This window comes from Grampus griseus (genome assembly GCF_964374135.1).
Source record: "Grampus griseus genome assembly, chromosome: 3".
In the NCBI taxonomy this organism is placed as follows: domain Eukaryota; kingdom Metazoa; phylum Chordata; class Mammalia; order Artiodactyla; family Delphinidae; genus Grampus; species Grampus griseus.
Genome location: NC_139019.1, coordinates 166603287 through 166619286, shown reverse-complemented (window position 1 = coordinate 166619286; position 16000 = coordinate 166603287). Strand labels below are relative to the sequence as shown.

At 52.9% G+C, this 16000-nt stretch overlaps 2 protein-coding genes across 10 annotated transcripts in view; both read left to right on the top strand.

The window, feature by feature from the left end:
- CERS4 (ceramide synthase 4) overlaps nucleotides 1-13070 on the top strand; it is a 30339-nt gene extending 17269 nt beyond the window's left edge. For both annotated transcript variants that reach the window (XM_082650140.1, XM_082650139.1), the window contains exons 2-11: nucleotides 4398-4571; nucleotides 6803-6920; nucleotides 7206-7324; nucleotides 7422-7479; nucleotides 7879-7929; nucleotides 8286-8378; nucleotides 8599-8727; nucleotides 8978-9084; nucleotides 10811-10967; nucleotides 11256-13070. In XM_082650140.1, the coding sequence (XP_082506266.1) occupies nucleotides 4399-4571; nucleotides 6803-6920; nucleotides 7206-7324; nucleotides 7422-7479; nucleotides 7879-7929; nucleotides 8286-8378; nucleotides 8599-8727; nucleotides 8978-9084; nucleotides 10811-10967; nucleotides 11256-11432 (1182 nt within the window). In that variant the 5' untranslated portion in view covers nucleotide 4398 and the 3' untranslated portion in view covers nucleotides 11433-13070. The remainder of the gene's footprint in view (nucleotides 1-4397; nucleotides 4572-6802; nucleotides 6921-7205; nucleotides 7325-7421; nucleotides 7480-7878; nucleotides 7930-8285; nucleotides 8379-8598; nucleotides 8728-8977; nucleotides 9085-10810; nucleotides 10968-11255) is intronic.
- The window catches only part of HNRNPM (heterogeneous nuclear ribonucleoprotein M), a 174766-nt gene continuing 163605 nt past the window's right edge, over nucleotides 4840-16000 (top strand). For all 8 annotated transcript variants that reach the window (XM_082650136.1, XM_082650132.1, XM_082650135.1 and 5 more), the window contains exon 1: nucleotides 4840-4845. The gene's annotated coding sequence lies outside the window, so the exon portion shown is untranslated. The remainder of the gene's footprint in view (nucleotides 4846-16000) is intronic.

Sequence of the window (16000 nt, the reverse complement as noted above, 5' to 3'; positions counted from 1 at the left end):
ATCTGACTATTCCTGAGTTATATATCCTTTTATAATAAATCGGTCATCTAGGAAGTAAACTGTTTGTGTCCTGTGAGCTGCTGTAGAAAATTAATCAAACCAAGGAGGGCTCGTGGGGACCTCCATCTATGGCCAGTTGGTCAGAAGCTTGGCGTCTGAAGTGGGATGGGTACAGCCTTGTGCGACTGAGCCCTCAACCGGTGTATCTCCAGGTAGATGGCGTCAGAGTTGAGTTGAATTGTAGGATACATAGCTGGTGTCAGAGGTGATGTGGGGGAAAAAACCCACCTGTCGGAATTGAAATCAGAATCATCGACTTTTTTTTTTTTACGTATTTTATTGAAGTATAGTTGCTTTACAATGTTGTGTCAATTTCTGCTGTACAGCAAAGTGATCCAGTTATATATATATACACACACATTCTTTTTCTTATTCTCTTCCATTATGGTTTATCACAGGACATTGAATATAGTTCCCTGTGCTATACAGTAGCACCTTGTTGTTTATCCATTCTATATGTAATAGTTTGTATCTGCTAACCCCAAACTCCCACTCCATCCCTTCCCCACCCCGCCTCCCCTTGGCAACCACAAGCCTGTTCTCTATGTCTGTGAGTCTGTTTCATAGATGAGTTCATTTGTGTCATATTTTAGCAGAATCATAGACTTTTTCAAGGCAAACATTTTTTTTTTTTGAGGGATAGGAGTTTATTAATTAATTAATTTATTTTTGCTGTGTTGGGTCTTCGTTTCTGTGCGAGGGCTTTCTCTAGTTGTGGCAAGCGGGGGCCGCTCTTCATCGCAGTGCGCGGGCCTCTCACTGTCGCGGCCTCTCACGTTGCGGAGCACAGGCTCCAGACGCGCAGGCTCAGTAGTTGTGGCTCACGGGCCTAGCTGCTCCGCGGCATGTGGGATCCTCCCAGACCAGGGCTCGAACCCGTGTCCCCTGCATTAGCAGGCAGATTCTCAACCACTGCGCCACCAGGGAAGCCCCAAGGCAGACATTTTAATCTGCACAGAGAAAGGGCCCAGAACATAGATGCACAACTCAGTGAATTTTCTCAATAATAATGCACCCTTAATGGTGTCCACATCCTAATCCTGGAACCTGGGGATACGCTACCTAACGTGGCAAAGGGAAAGTGAGGTTGCAGATGGAATTAAGGTTGCTAATCAGCTGACCTTGAGATGGGGGGAACGATCTTGGATTATCTCGGTGGGCCCCCATTCTGGCCTCCAAGGCCACTTCCTGTATGGCAACCAACCCACCCACCCCCCCGCTTGCCATCTCACCTAAAATAAAAACCCGGGCCATAGAACTCCCAGACTGCACGAAATGGAGTGTAAAATGGTACAGCCGCCCCAGAGCACAGTTGCTTATGAAGGAAAACATGCAGAATGACCCAGCAATTCCACTCCTCCGGATGGACCCAGGAGACAGGAAAACTTCTGTTCACACAAGACTCGGGTGTGAATGCTCTGAACAGCTTTGCTCATAATTCCCCGACGCTGAATGCATCCCAAACACCCAGCAACAAGCAAGTGATAACCAATCGTGGTATATTCATTTGGTACCAAAGATCAGGGAATAAGAAAAAAAGAAGCTCGGGACTTCCCTGGCGGTCCAGTGGTTAAGAATCCACCTTCCAATGCAGGGGTCACGGGTTCGATCCCTGGTCGGGGAACTAAGATCCCACATGCTGCAGGGCAACTAAACCCGCATGCCACAACTACTGAGCCCCAGCGTGTGCGCTCTAGAGCCCACACGCCACAACCAGAGAGAAGCCTGCATGCCGCAACTAAGACCCGGCGCAGCCAAATAAATAAATTTTTTTTTTTTAAAAAAGAAGGAAGCTACTGATCTTGGAACAATAGGGATGAATCTCGAAAATATTACACAAGTGAAAGAAGCTAGACACAAAGACGGGGTTTGTGATTCCATTTATATGAAGTTCTGGAACAGACAAAAGTAATCCCTGATGGAAAAAAAAACGGGAGCAGACGTTACCTTTGGACAGTAGAGATGGAGGCTGACTGGGAAGGGGCCCAAGAGAGAACCTTGTGGAGGGATGGGAGTGTTTGTGGCCGGAGGTTGGTTTACACAGGTGCGTGTATTTGTCAAAACTCAGCAACTGTACAGTTAACATGAATGCATTTTGCTCTAGTAAATTTTACCTTGAAAAAAAAAAACACATTCGTCAATATCGAGCTCTCGTTAATGATCTGCCCGCTGAAAATATTTAGGGGTGATGTGACTTGATGTCTGCTGCTTTTAAAAATTTTTTTCTTGAAATATATTTGGTGTACAATGTTGTGTTAGTTTCAGGTGTACAGCAAAGTGATTCAGTTATATATATACACATATATATATTTATTTTTTAGATTCTTTTCCATTATACGTTATTACAAGATATTGAGTGTAGTTCCCTGTGCTATACAGTAGGTCCTTGTTGATTATCTATTTTGTATATAATAGTGTGTATATTTTAATCCTAAACTCCTTATTTATCCCTCCCCCCACCCCAGCTGCTTATTTTGAAATGCACCGAGAAATGCACTGGTGGGTGGATAGAGGGATGGATGGATACATGGGCAGTTGTGTGATGAAGCAATAGACCAAAATGTGAATGGGAGAGTCTGGTGGTGGGTATATAGATGTTCACTGTAAATTCACCTTTTCTGTGGGTTTGAAATTTTTCATCATAAAATGTTGGAGGAGATCATCCAAATTCCACAGGTCCTGCATGACCTGCCCCGTCCCCTCCCCCCGCTCTCCCCTTGCTCACTCTGCTCCAGACACACAGGAATCCTCACTGGTGCTCCAACACTCAGTTTTACTCAGTCCTGCCTCAGGGCCTTTGTACCTGCTGCTCATTTCTCTGCAAAGCCCCTCCCAGCCCCCTTTGCAGCACCACTACCTTCTTCTGCACAAACCCAGGCCCTCCTCACCTCTAGGTCTCAGCTCAGAGGGTGTATGAGCTGAGACCTAGCTCAGGCCTTCCTTGATACATCGCACCACCCTGTTTCTTTTCTACCAGGCCCATCGCACTGTGTTATTTATTTATGAATCCGTTTACTTGTGTATTGGTTGCCTCCCCCTGCTGGGCTGTGAGCTTCATGGTGACAGGAATGTGTCTGCTTTGTTCCCGGCTTGTGTCCCCAACATCCAGCCCCAGGCTGGCATGGACAAGCCACTCAGAGGATATCTCGTGGATGGATGGATGGGTGAGTGGATGGGTGGGTGGATGAACAGATGGATGGACAGATGGCTGTACGCACAGATGTACAGGTGGGCAGGCAGATGTCTGGCTGGATGAGCAGATGAACAGGTGGATGGATGGATGAGTAGATGGACAGTGGGTGGGTGGATGGATGGATGAACAGACAGGTAGATGGATGGATGGATAGGCGGATGGATGGATGGGAAGATGGACAGGTAGGTGGGTGGGTGGATGGCAGCCTGGCTGGCTGGCTGACTGGGTGGGTGTACAGGTGGGCAAGCAGACGGTATGGCTGATGGATGAACAGATGAATAGCTGGACTGATGAACAGATGAGCAGATGGACAGTGGGTGGGTGGGTGGATGGATGGACAAACAAATGAATGAACAAACTTTGCAAGTGGGCACCAGTTGGGGTGGGTTGGGGCACTTAGTCTTAAGTGCCCCAACTAAGTGGGTTGGGGCACTTAGTCTTAAATCTTGGGAACAGGAGAAGCTATGTGGGCTCCTCAGGACAGCTGGACCCCACTGCAGCTCCCCAGCAGCTCTTGGTGGAAAGTTGGCCCACCTCGGCCACTGCTTCAGTATCTGGCAGCAAGCTCGATCACGCAGTAGGCTGTCTCGCCCAGCTGCAGCCGGGCTCGTGGGATAGCGAGCGAGAGAGCCGACATTCACACCTCAGGGGGAGTCTGTGTGCGGACGGTCGGCCAGGGAGAGAATTGTGGATTTCCTTAAATCCCTCGTCTTTGGGCTGTATCAGAGGCACCTTCCCACAGTGGCAGAAAACCTTCCCGGACATTTTGAGAACTCAAGTTCGTGACCCTGATCGGCCACTCCCTTGATTCTGGCCAACGTTCTCTTGTCTGTAGAGTACAGAATAATAACTCCTGTCATGAGCTATATTTAAGGGTCAGTAAGCACTGGGCTAAGCACTTCGTGAGCCGTAGCAGGCTGGGCTGAGAGGTGGGTATTACTGTCCCTATTTTACAGATGAACTTGAGATTCAGAGAGGTCAGGTCATTTGCCTGAGGACACCCAGCCCAAGTCTGTCCTTAACACTGGCTCTAATGAACTTCAGGTTGCTAGGCGCTGGGGGGTGTGAGGGCGAGGTGCTGGGCCCTCCCACTCTACCTGTCCTGTGTGCAGAGTTCTCCATTAACTGGACCCTGTGTCCACAGTATGTGGTCCAGCCTGAATGAGTGGCTATGGCAGGAGAGGTTCTGGCTACCACCCAACAACTCATGGGCTGTACTGGAGGACCGCGATGGCCTGGTCTACGCCCACCCCCGGGACATGCTGATGGCCCTGCCCCTGGCTCTGGCCCTGGTGGCCGTGCGCTTCACCTTCGAGAGGTGAGTGTCCGCTGTGCCCTGGCAGGTTGACCCCGTCATCGCTCGTGTGTGCGCAGCACCCGCCCTGTGCTCTCCCGTCTGTGTGATTTCATCCTCATGTGTCCCCGGACGGAGCCTGGCTTTGAGTCAGAGTGCTTTTCTGGGCTTCATCCTGCCCCCAGCTGCCGCCACCCCCACTCCGATGGTCTCTGATGCCTGGAATGCTGGCGGCAGCTCAGGTCTGGGTGTGCTAGCATCTTCAGAAAACAAGTGGGGGCCCTGGAGGGGATGTGCCCGCTTGGCTGACCTAGGATGGGTCTGCAGAGGCCAGTGAGTCAGCGAAGGAACTCCTGCCCACTCCCTCCTCCCTCTGCCCTGTATGGGCACCTCTCCCCCATCCCCACCTCCTGTCCTCTCCCTTACCACCTTTTTCTCCTGCTCCCCTTTCTAGCCAAAGGAAGGGGCACAGGCACTCCAGCCCCCCCCCCCGCTTTGGGGCCCCCCCTCCACTCACCCCCAGCCTCCTGCAGCCTGGCACCTGGCCCCCGAGTGTATGCCGCCTGCCCAGGTTCCCAGCGCCCTCCTGGCTGCCAGACCCCATGGATTTTTAGTCATTTCTCATGTGACCCAAACGCTGCCCCTAACTGGAGTTCCTCCTCCTTCTCTGGCTGTCCAACTCTTGGGTCCCTTCCCTCTGACCTAGGTGGTCCCACCCTTTTCTACCTGACTAATGCTGCGGCCACAGCTCCCAGACCTGCCTTGCCCCCATGGCCTACCCCCACCGGGCCTGCCCCCGCTTCCCCCGGCTTCCCCCTCCATGCCTGAGGGCCCCTCCCCCTCCCCTTCCTCCAGGTCCCCCACCTTCTTTGCGACCCTCTGGCCTTTGCACTCACTCCCCTGCAGTTCCTTCAAGGCTGGGTTCCAGGGAAGCCTGCCCTGACCCTCTCCCCACAAAGCCCTGAACCCCCTCTGGCCCTCACTTCGGGTCCTTCCCTCTGTCCCACTCTTTGACCACAGGGACGTGCGAGCGTTCTACACTTTGCTTTGACTCTCCCACTCACGAGGAGCTTCCTAGGGTCTGGGCTCCCAGGACACAGGCTGGACATGGGGAACCCAGGGCATGTCCACTGACACTGCATTTACCAGACACACTTTGGGTGCTTCCTCTGTGCCACCCATTGCTCTAAGCAGTTTGTCTGTCTTAACTCAGCCCTCACCCAGTGAGGTGGTACTGTTATTATCCCCATTTTACAGAAGAGGAAATGGAGGCACAGAGAGGTCAAATAACCTGCCTGAGGTCACACAGCAGGTAGTTCAGCGAGGATCGAGGCTTTGCCTGAGGGATTCTGGGAGGCCCAATTCAGCCAGGCCTTGAAAGCTGGGTCTATTTTCCCACCTATTTAGCCAGTGGCTCCAGCTGAGGTGGCAGTGTTAACTCCTCCCAAAGGCATCCCTTGCCTTTCTAAAGGGCAACGGGGTTGGAAGTAGCTTTTCTGGGGTCAAACAAAGGCAGAGGTTTTCCCTGTTAAGGGAAAATGAATCCTGGGTTTGCCATTCACTTGCTGTGTCACCTTGAGCGTGTTTCTGGCCTCTCTGAGCCTCAGTTTGCCCATCAGGACAATGGGGACAATAATAGTGTTAAGTGAGCCAGCACACGAGGTGGACTTGGACACATGCTTGGCAGATCCTAAGTGTTCAGTAAATGGCAGTCATATCCCAACCCCACCCCCGCCTCCCCCCACGACAATTGAGTCTGGAATAACTTCCTTGCTGGGCTGCTCTGAGCCTCAGTTTCCCCCAATGAAAGATGATATTAGGATGGTGGACATGCAGTTTGGTCCCGACCCCTGGTCTTGAGGGCCCCTCTGTGGGCAGTGTGGTAATTGACTCACCAGGGTCCCAGCTCCTCCAGGTGTGCACAAGGGAGGGGGGGGATGCTGGGTGGAGGCAGGCCTGAGAAGAAGCAGACCTGCTTCTGCCCATGCGGGGGGCCCCCAGCCTGGTAGAGGGGCAGATCAGGACCCAGGCCATCGTGAGACAGGCATCGAGGGGACTCTCATCCCTGGTTTGGGATGGAGTGAAGGTGCCTGGGTACCATCAAAGTTGTTCATCCCCCACCTTGAAGACCAATCCAGCTTCCTCTCTGGGCGCAGTGCAACAGCCAGGCTATCACCTCCAGGGTCCTAAAATGCGGCCCAGTGAGCCCCCGTTTCCCCACCTGGACTGACAAGCTGTGTCTCCCCTACACCCAGATTCATAGGCCTGCCCCTGAGCCGGTGGCTGGGTGTGCGGAACCAGACCAGGAGGCCGGTGAAGCCCAATGCCACGCTGGAGAAACACTTCCTTATGGAAGGGCAGAGACCCACAGAGGTGAGATCCCTGACCCCCTCCTCCCTCCCCATTGGCCTGCTTGGGTCCCCTGGGGGAGGTTCTAGAGGGGGTGTTTGTGAGCAGAGCTGGGTTTTTATAAGGCCTCTTTCTGGGGAGACCCCCACCCTGTGAAACCCCCTACTCCCCCATCTCCAAAGGTAGAGCACCCCACAGGCGAGGTCTGGGGCTATAGGGGAGGGGGGGAGCAGAGCTGGGTCCTGCCTGTCCTGGGACAGGGGCAGGAGGCCACCTCTGTGACCCTGGCCCCCATCACTCCCTCCCCAGCCCCAGATGAGCCTCCTGGCGACCCAGTGTGGGCTCACCCTGCGACAGACCCAACACTGGTTCCGGAGACGCCGGAACCAGGACCGGCCCTGCCTGACCAAGAAGTTCTGTGAGGCCAGGTAAGCCCAGGGTGGGGCCGGGAAGGGGGAGTCTGGGGGTGCGGCGGGGGGCCTGGTCCTTTGGCAGCTGCCTCAGGGGCTCCCTCCCCGCCTGCAGCTGGAGGTTCACCTTCTATCTGTGCTCCTTCATCGGTGGAATCTCGGTTCTTTACCACGTGAGTGTACCTGACAGCTCACCTGCCCTATCCCTCAAGCACCTCGTATGCGCTGGGCCTGGACTGGACTGGGAAGGGGTGTGTGGGGTTCGGGCAGAGGGGGAAGCATGTGCCAAGGCACAGAGAGGGAGGGTGGAGGGAATGAGGCCAGGTCGTGGTGAATGTTCACTCCATGGGTGCCTACTGAGAGAACCTACTGTGTGTCGGGGCTGGGGATTCTGAATCAGCCCCTGGTCTACAGTGAGAGCAGAGTTGCAACCAGGCAGGAAACAGCGGGCCTGAGTGACAGCAGCATGTCAAGGGCCAGGGAGGCCTGAGGAGGCCCCAGGCCTGGGGTTGGGGGGTTGGGGGGGCTGGGTTCTCACCTCTGGACAACTTCAGACTCCCGTGTCCCTGCAGGAATCGTGGCTGTGGACGCCAGTAATGTGCTGGGACAGTTACCCACAGCAGGTGAGTGGGAGGGGTGGTGTTTGGAGGCTAGTGGGAGGATCAGGGCAGAGTTCCTGTGGCCACAGGCAAGAGCGCCAAAGCTGGACATCACACCATCATTCCCCCCCCTGAATCCCACTCTATTCTTTGGTTCCCATGTGGAATGGAGAGGGGCCAGGAGTCAGGACACCCTGGAAGCAGGAGCTGCCACAAAACCACTGCCCTTGATTACCTCTAAGGATGGGGAGCTCATGCCTTCCTCACTCATTGGGATTCATGTGTCATGGGTTTGAGCAAATGGGGAGGGCCCTACCCCATGCCCCATGTCCCGTGGGAACCTCCACTCCCCACAGCTAACCCTGCACTCCCTGCCACAGCCCCTGAAGCCGGCTCTGTACCACTGGTATCTCCTGGAGCTGAGTTTCTACGTCTCTCTGCTGATCACGCTGCCCTTCGACACCAAGCGCAAGGTGAGGCCAGGCCAAGAGTCTGGCCTGGGGCGGTCGTGACCCAGTTCCAGGAGGAGAGGGGTGGCCTCACCCCACTCCCAGAGACCCTTGGTGTCTCAGGCAGGAGGCATAGGGTCCACATGCCAAGCAACCCCCTGGGAGGGCCTGCTCCCAGCCCTGCGGGGTGGGGCCGCTCCGGCCCCCCAGCCTCATCCCGGCTATGACCCTCCGTCTCCCGCAGGATTTCAAGGAGCAGGTGGCACATCACTTTGTGACCATCACCCTGATCGTCTTCTCCTACAGCACGAATCTGCTGCGCATCGGCTCTCTGGTGCTGCTATTGCACGACTCCTCCGACTACCTGCTGGAGGTGCGCCTGGCGCAGCCCGACCCCTCCCAGCCCCCCGCCCTCCCAGGTGCCCCTGGTGTTGAGGCCCACCCCCTGTCAGTCTTCCTGGGAGGTGAGGCCCAACCCCCGTCATCCGCAGACCACGCACCCCAACTCACTTGGCCCAGGCAGAGGCCCCTTTTCCCTGGGAAGAGGCCCCGCCCTTTCTCGGCCCCGCCCCGCCCTTCCCGCGTGCTTCCCCAGGCCTATTGCTCTCTGCTGTCCCCTCCAGGCCTGTAAGTTGTTCAACTACACGCACTGGCGGCGCGTGTGCGATGCTCTCTTCATTATCTTCTCGTTGGTCTTCTTCTACACTCGCCTCGTGCTCTTCCCCACCCAGTGAGTCAGCCCTCCCGCCGGGGGTTGGGGAGGTGGGGGGCGGCGGTAAGGCGGAGCTCCAAGCCTCCCTCACCCTCCGTTCCTCGGTTCCCGGGTTCCCCGATCCAGATAGCTGGGGTGTGGGCTGGGAGGTTTCCAGGAGGAGGCAAGGAAGGGTGTCCCCGGCACAGGGCGCCGCATATGCAAAGGCCCAGAGGTAGGAGAAACAGAAAACTGGGCTTAGTCATCATCCCCTGCCGCGTGCCTGGAACATGGGTTGGGAGACAGCGTCGGGCCCCACGCGATAAAGTCTTTGCCCGGCAATTTGATGAGCCTGTTGCAACAAGCAGAGGGAACAACGTGAAGGTCCCTGCTCACCTGGGGCTGACACTGGCAGGTGGGGAAATATAATAAGGCAAACAAGTAGACTGCAGAATATGTGAGGCAGTGATCGTGCTAAAGAGAAAAAAAGTTGGGAAGGTCACAAAGTTGGATAGCTGGAAATAGGGTGGTCGGAGAAGGCCTCACTGACAGCGTTCATATAGAGACTGCAGGGAGGTGAGGGAGAAAACTACTGATCACAGTGGGAAGAGCACCTGCAAAGGCCCTGAGGCAGGACCGTGCCCAGCATGTCGGAGGAACAAAGAGGAGGCCCGTGTGGCAGGACCAGAGTGAGCAAGAGGGAGAGAGCGAGGGGAGAGCACGGAGCTGACGGGAGAGAGTATGCAAGGTCTTATAGGCCTTGGGGAGAAGTTGGGCTTTTATCCCAAGCCAGGTGGGAGCCCTGGAGGGTTCTGAGCAGAGGATGGGGGTAACCTGACTCGAGTACTCACGGGCTCCCTCTGGTGGCTCCGGGGGGAATAGCTGGTAAGAGGTTGGAGCAGGAGCTGGGGGACCAGGGAGGAGGCGACAGCACTGGTCCAGGTGGGCAATGTTGGGGCTCGACCAATGCAGTCGAGAGAAGTGGGTGTACTCGGGGATGACTCAAGGGTCATGAGATGGGAACGGGCTCAGAGTTACTGTTTGAGGATCAGGAGCTTAGCTCTGGCTGCGCCGGGTTTGAGGGGTCTGCAACATGCCCCTCAGGCACCACCACCGAAAAGTGGAGGAAGCAGTCGACACCAGCCTGGGGTTCTGGGAGAGACGTCCGTGTCCAGTGTTTGCAGTCGCGAGACTGGACAGGGTCACCGAAGACCAGGTGTGGACAGAGAGGCCCAGTCCTGGGGCCCCCTGATGTTTGCAGGTCGGGGGAGCCTGCAGAGGAGATGGAGAGGGAGAAGCCATGAAGTGGGCGCATGGGAGTGTGGGTCCCTGCAGGCACGTGAGGAAAGAACATGAGGAGGAGGGAGGCCAGCTGGGTGCCTGCTGTCTGATCAAGGTGGGTCACTGATGACCCTACAGCTGATCTGGGTGAAGGTGGTAGTGGGAGGGAAGGGGGAGGGATCTGAGAAGGTGTGAAAGGACCACCCAGGAGAGCTGCTGGGACACTAAGCACCCGCTTGGGGTTTACAGTCACGACCGGCCAGTTGTCCAGCTTGTTCATTCTTTGAATTTAACATAACCAGGTGAGGGGGGGGTACTTAAATGCCCAGCTGAAGGGCACAGGTATCATTCTTTGGGGGTGGGTAATGGGGAGCTATAGAAGGTTCTGGAGCAGGGAAGGTCACGCAAGTTAGAGATTCCTAGGACTGGGGGCAAAAGCAGCCAGTGAACCCCTGCCTCTCTCCCTCCTGCCCACCCACCGTAGGATCCTCTATACCACATACTACGAGTCCATTGCCAACTCGGGCCCTTTCTTCGGCTACTACTTTTTCAACGTGCTTCTGATGACGCTACAGCTGCTGCACGTGTTCTGGTCTTGCCTTATCCTTCGCATGATCTACAGCTTCATAAAGAAAGGCCAGGTAGGCGGTCCAACGGTTAAGGCTCCCCGCCTTGTCAATGGAGGGGGTGTGGGTTCGATCCCTGGTCGGGGAACTAAGATCCCACATGCCGTGCACGTAGCCCAAAACTTTTTATAAATAAAATAAATAAATATTAAATAAGTAAATACATATAAAATAATTTTAAAAAAAGAAAGAAGAAGAAAGACCAGGTAGGGCCGGGCAAGGGTTGGCTAGCTTGTGCCTCCCTGGAGCCCCCAGCCCAGCCCAGCCCCGCCCCGAGCCTCCTCCCTTCTCCCTGTTCCCCAGATGGAGAAGGATGTTCGCAGCGACGTGGAAGAGTCAGACTCCAGCGATGGGGAGGCAGCCCAGGAGTACCCGCAGCTGAAGAACAGGGCGGCTCACCGGCCCGGAGCAGCCCCCACCGATGGCCCTCGGAGCCGGGCAGCCAGGCGGATGGCCAACGGGCACACACCAGCCACGTAGCCGGCCGAGGACTGACCACAAGGGGCTGCCCCAGCACCCGGCAGCTCGGATTCGTGGGGCGGCTGGACTGGGGACCCTTGGGCCGATTCTGTGGAGACAGGGAGGGCCCCACCCCAGGGGCAGATGATCTGTCTCCAGCCCCTTCCTTCTGCCCACCCTCCCTCCTTCCCTCAGGCAAATGGACAGAGCTGCGGCCGGGGGAGAGAGGGGTACAGGCAGCCCGGCAACTGTGAAGAGCCCCAGGCTGAAAGGGGGTCCAATAAAACTTGACCGGAGCCAACTTCTCTGCCTGAGAGCTTGTGTCCCTGTCACAGCTCCTCATCCATCCCCAGAGGCCCCAAGGCAGCCAGGACTTACATACCTCACCAATGGGTCACTCACTGCCACCCCAAGACACAGGCCCACCCCCAGGGGACCCAGACAGTGCGCAGCGCGTGGGGACCCCCTGGGGTGAGTCCCCGCCTCCCAGCAGAGCCTCAGCCAAGCTACCTCCTTCCACCCCAGGGCAGCCCTTGGTCAGCTACTCACAGACCTTGCGTACAGATGAGCAGGTGCTGGGCTCAGACAGGTGGAGTCCTTTGCCCAAAGTCACACAGGTCCAAACAGAAGGGCGAAGGGGAGACTCACACCTGTTCCTGCAGCCGCTGCTCAAGCCTGGCAGATCCCCGTCCTCAGGGTCCCCAGGACCTCCCTGGAGACAGTGAAATAGGACTTCGTGGGAGGGCAACTTCCTGCAGGCTTCCCAAGGGTTCAGCCGGCTGATTTCACTGTCTCCTCAGGAGCTCTGCAGGAGGGTGCCCCCCCACACACACCCCAGAAATCACTGCCACAAGGTCCCACGCAGGGCCAGAATGTGCTGCCTTCAGGGGAACACCAGAGACAGGAGTCGGAGAAGAGAGAGAAAGGGTGGGGGGACGGGTCTCACCTTCTGTGCTTCTCAACAGAGGAGAGGATGGGAGCGGGGAGAGATGGCAGAGAGGAGAAAGGTCCCTGCTGTGTCTCCACTGAGAAACAAGGATGGAGGGAGAGGAAGGTGTTACATGTGATCCAGCAATCCCACTCCTGGGCATATATCTGGACAAAACTATAACTCAAAAAGATACATGCACCCCCGCTATGTTCATAGCAGCACTGTTCACAATACCAAGACGTGGAAACAACCTAAATGTCCATCCACAGATGAATGGATAAAGATGCGGCACATATATACAATGGAATGTTACTCAGTCATAAAAAAGAAGGAATAATGCCATTTGCAGCCACGTGGATGGACCTAGAGGTCATCATACGAAGTGAAGTCACTAAGAAAAAGACAAATATACAATATCACTTACATGTAGACTCTAAAAACAAGGATAGACATGAACTTATCTACAAAACAGTAAGAGACCACAGACATAGAAAAACAAACCTATCGTTACCAAAGGTGGGGGGAGGGATAAATTAGGAGTTTGGGATTGGCAGATGCAAGCTATTACATAGAGAATGGATAAACAACAAGGTCCTACTGTATAGCACAGGGAACTGTATTCAATATCCTGTGATAAACCATAATGGAAAAGAATATGAAAAAGAATGTATATGTATGTGTAACTGAATCATTTTGCTGTACAGCAGAAATTAACACAACATTGTAAACCAACCATACTTCAATAAAATAAAAATGTTTTAAAAAGAGGCAGGTGTTAGAATCACTGGAAAGAGGGACTGGAAAGATGAGAGAGGAGGGAACAATTAGAAGAGCTGAGATGTCATGGGAAGTAGGAAACAAACAGGCAAAGAGAAGGGACAGTGGGGGAGGTGGAAGAAAAGGCGGCATTGGAGAGACACCGGAGGTGAGAGGGGAGAGAGCAGACTAGGAGCTTGGAGGATGTGATGTCAGAAGATGGTGAGACCTGGAGGGAAGAAAGGGAGAGGAAAGAAGAGAGAGAAACGGGAAAAGAAGAGGAGAATACCGCGGTGTGAAGGGGTTCTCAGACAGAAATGTGAAAGAAGAAATGTGAAAGAGGAAATGCTCCTCCTCCTAGGAGGGGTTCTCAGACAGGGGTTCTCAGACAGAAATGTGAAAGAAGAAATGTGAAAGAGGAAATGCTCCTCCTCCTAGGAGGAGGAGCGAGGGATGAAAAGATGAGCAGGTGGTCCACAGGAGGGAGATGCGAATGGCTTGGAAGCAGATAAAAAGATGCTCAGTCTCACTCCATCTGAGCGATTAAATTAAATTTAATCGCAAATTAAACCTACAATGAAATGCCAATTCTCCCTGGCTCTCCCCGGCAAAAATACAGAGTGACAGCATCCTCTGTCGGTGAGATTTGCAGGGAAAACGCCTCTGTCCTGGAACACGCCCCTCCCACCACCACCACCCTATCCTCTTTATCCCTAAAAATACGTCTAGATCTTCCTAGTACACCTACAACTCAGTAGAAGGACAACCGACCTAAAAATAGGAGCAAAAACCACCATGGACACTTACAGAAGAGAAGATACTTATGGCCAATAAACGTATGAAGACATACTCAAATCTCAGTGATAATCAGGAAAACGCAAAGCAAAGTGGTGAGGTACCATTTTAAGCCCATTCAACTGGCAAAAATAAACTGGCCAGGGACTTCCCTGGAGGTCCACTGGTTAGGACTCCACGCTTCCACTGCAAGGGCCACGGGTTTGATCGCTGGTCGAGGAACCCCGTATGCCACGTGGGGTGGCCAAAAAATAATAATAATAATTTTTTAAAAATAATAAATTGGCCAAAGCAAGTATTGGAGAAGATGGGAATAAATAACCTCACATATATTACTGGGGAGGGGGGAGTGTAAATTGCTACAATCATGCTGGAAAACCGCTCACCATCATGTCAAATTGTTGACCGTTCTATGAAGTTCAAAAGCAACTCAAACAAGATGATGTATTGTTTAGGCATACACATCTATCTAGAAGAATTATTTCTTTAATAAACAGAAAACATAAACACAAAATGCAGAACTTATCAAAGTTACCTTTGATCTGGGGAGGGGGATGGCACTCAGGTAGATATAAATTACTGTCACTGTTCTAACTTTTGAGGTTGTGAGGTATAGTGACAGATACTCATTTTATTGTTAATAAATACAACTTAAGGGACTTCCCTGGTGGCGCAGTGGTTGGGAATCCACCTGCCAATGCAGGGGACACGGGTTCAATCCCTGGTCTGGGAAGATCCCACATGCCGCACAGCAACTAAGCCCGTGCACCACAACTACTGAGCCTGCACTCTAGAGCCCGCGAGCCACAACTACCGAGCCCACGTGCCACAACTACTGAAGCCCACCCGCCTACAGCCCGTGCTCTGCAACAAGAGAAGCCACCACAATGAGAAGCCCACACACCACAATGAAGAGTAGCCCCCACTCGCCGCAACTAGAGAAAGCCGGCGCGGCAACGAAGACCCAACACAGCCAAAAATAAATAAATGAAATAAATTTAAAATAAATAAATAAATACAACTTAAAAGGGATATGCAAAAATACATGCAGCAGAATGGGAGACACTATTTGCAAACCATATATCTGAAAAGGGTCTAGCACTTAGAATATATAAACACTTAAAAACAACAAAAAAAAATTTTTAAGATGGGCGAAGGACTTCAATTGACATTCCTCCAAAGAAGATATACAGCCGATAAGCACATGAAAAGGTGTCTTAAGGAAATCTAAATCAAAACCACAAGATACCACTTCACACCCATAACCATAAATATAGCAAAAAATAAAATAATCACTGTTGGTGAGGTTGTGGAAAAATTAGAACAATTCTTGTATGTTGTTGGTTGGAATGTAAAATGGTTAATTACTGTGGAACAGCGTTTGGTAGTTCGTTGGAAAGTTAAACAGATTTATCGTCTGACCTAGCAATTCTACTCCTAGGTATATACCCAAAGGCTTGAAAACAGGGACCCAAACACATACTTGTATATGAATGTTCATAGCAGCACTGTTCACAATGGCCAAAAGATCAAAACAACACAAATGTCCATCGGTAGGTGAATGGATAAACAAAATGGGATATATCCCAAAACGGAATATTATTCAACCATAAAAGCAAATACTGATACACGCTACAACGTGGATGAACTTCAGGAACTTTATGTTAAGTGAAAGCAGACAGACAAAAGGTCACACATTTTATGACTGCTTTTATACGTAATGTCCAGAATACCTAAACCTATAAAATAGTACAAAAAGAATTTGAAAAGGAATAGATATATGTATTGAATATATGTATAACTGAATCACTTGGTTGTACCCCTGAAACTAACACAACACTGTAAATCAAAAGTAGAGGAAAGGGCTTCCCTGGTGGCGCAGTGGTTGAGAGTCCGCCTGCCGATGCAGGGGACACGGGTTCGTGACCCGGTCTGGGAAGATCCCACATGCCACGGAGCGGCTAGGCCCATGAGCCATGGCCACTGAACCTGCGTGTACGGAGCCTGTGCTCCGCAACGGGAGAAGCCACAACAGTGAGAGGCCCACATACCGCAAAAAAAAAAAAAAAAAGTAGAGGAAAAATAAGAATTTTATCTTCCGGGATGG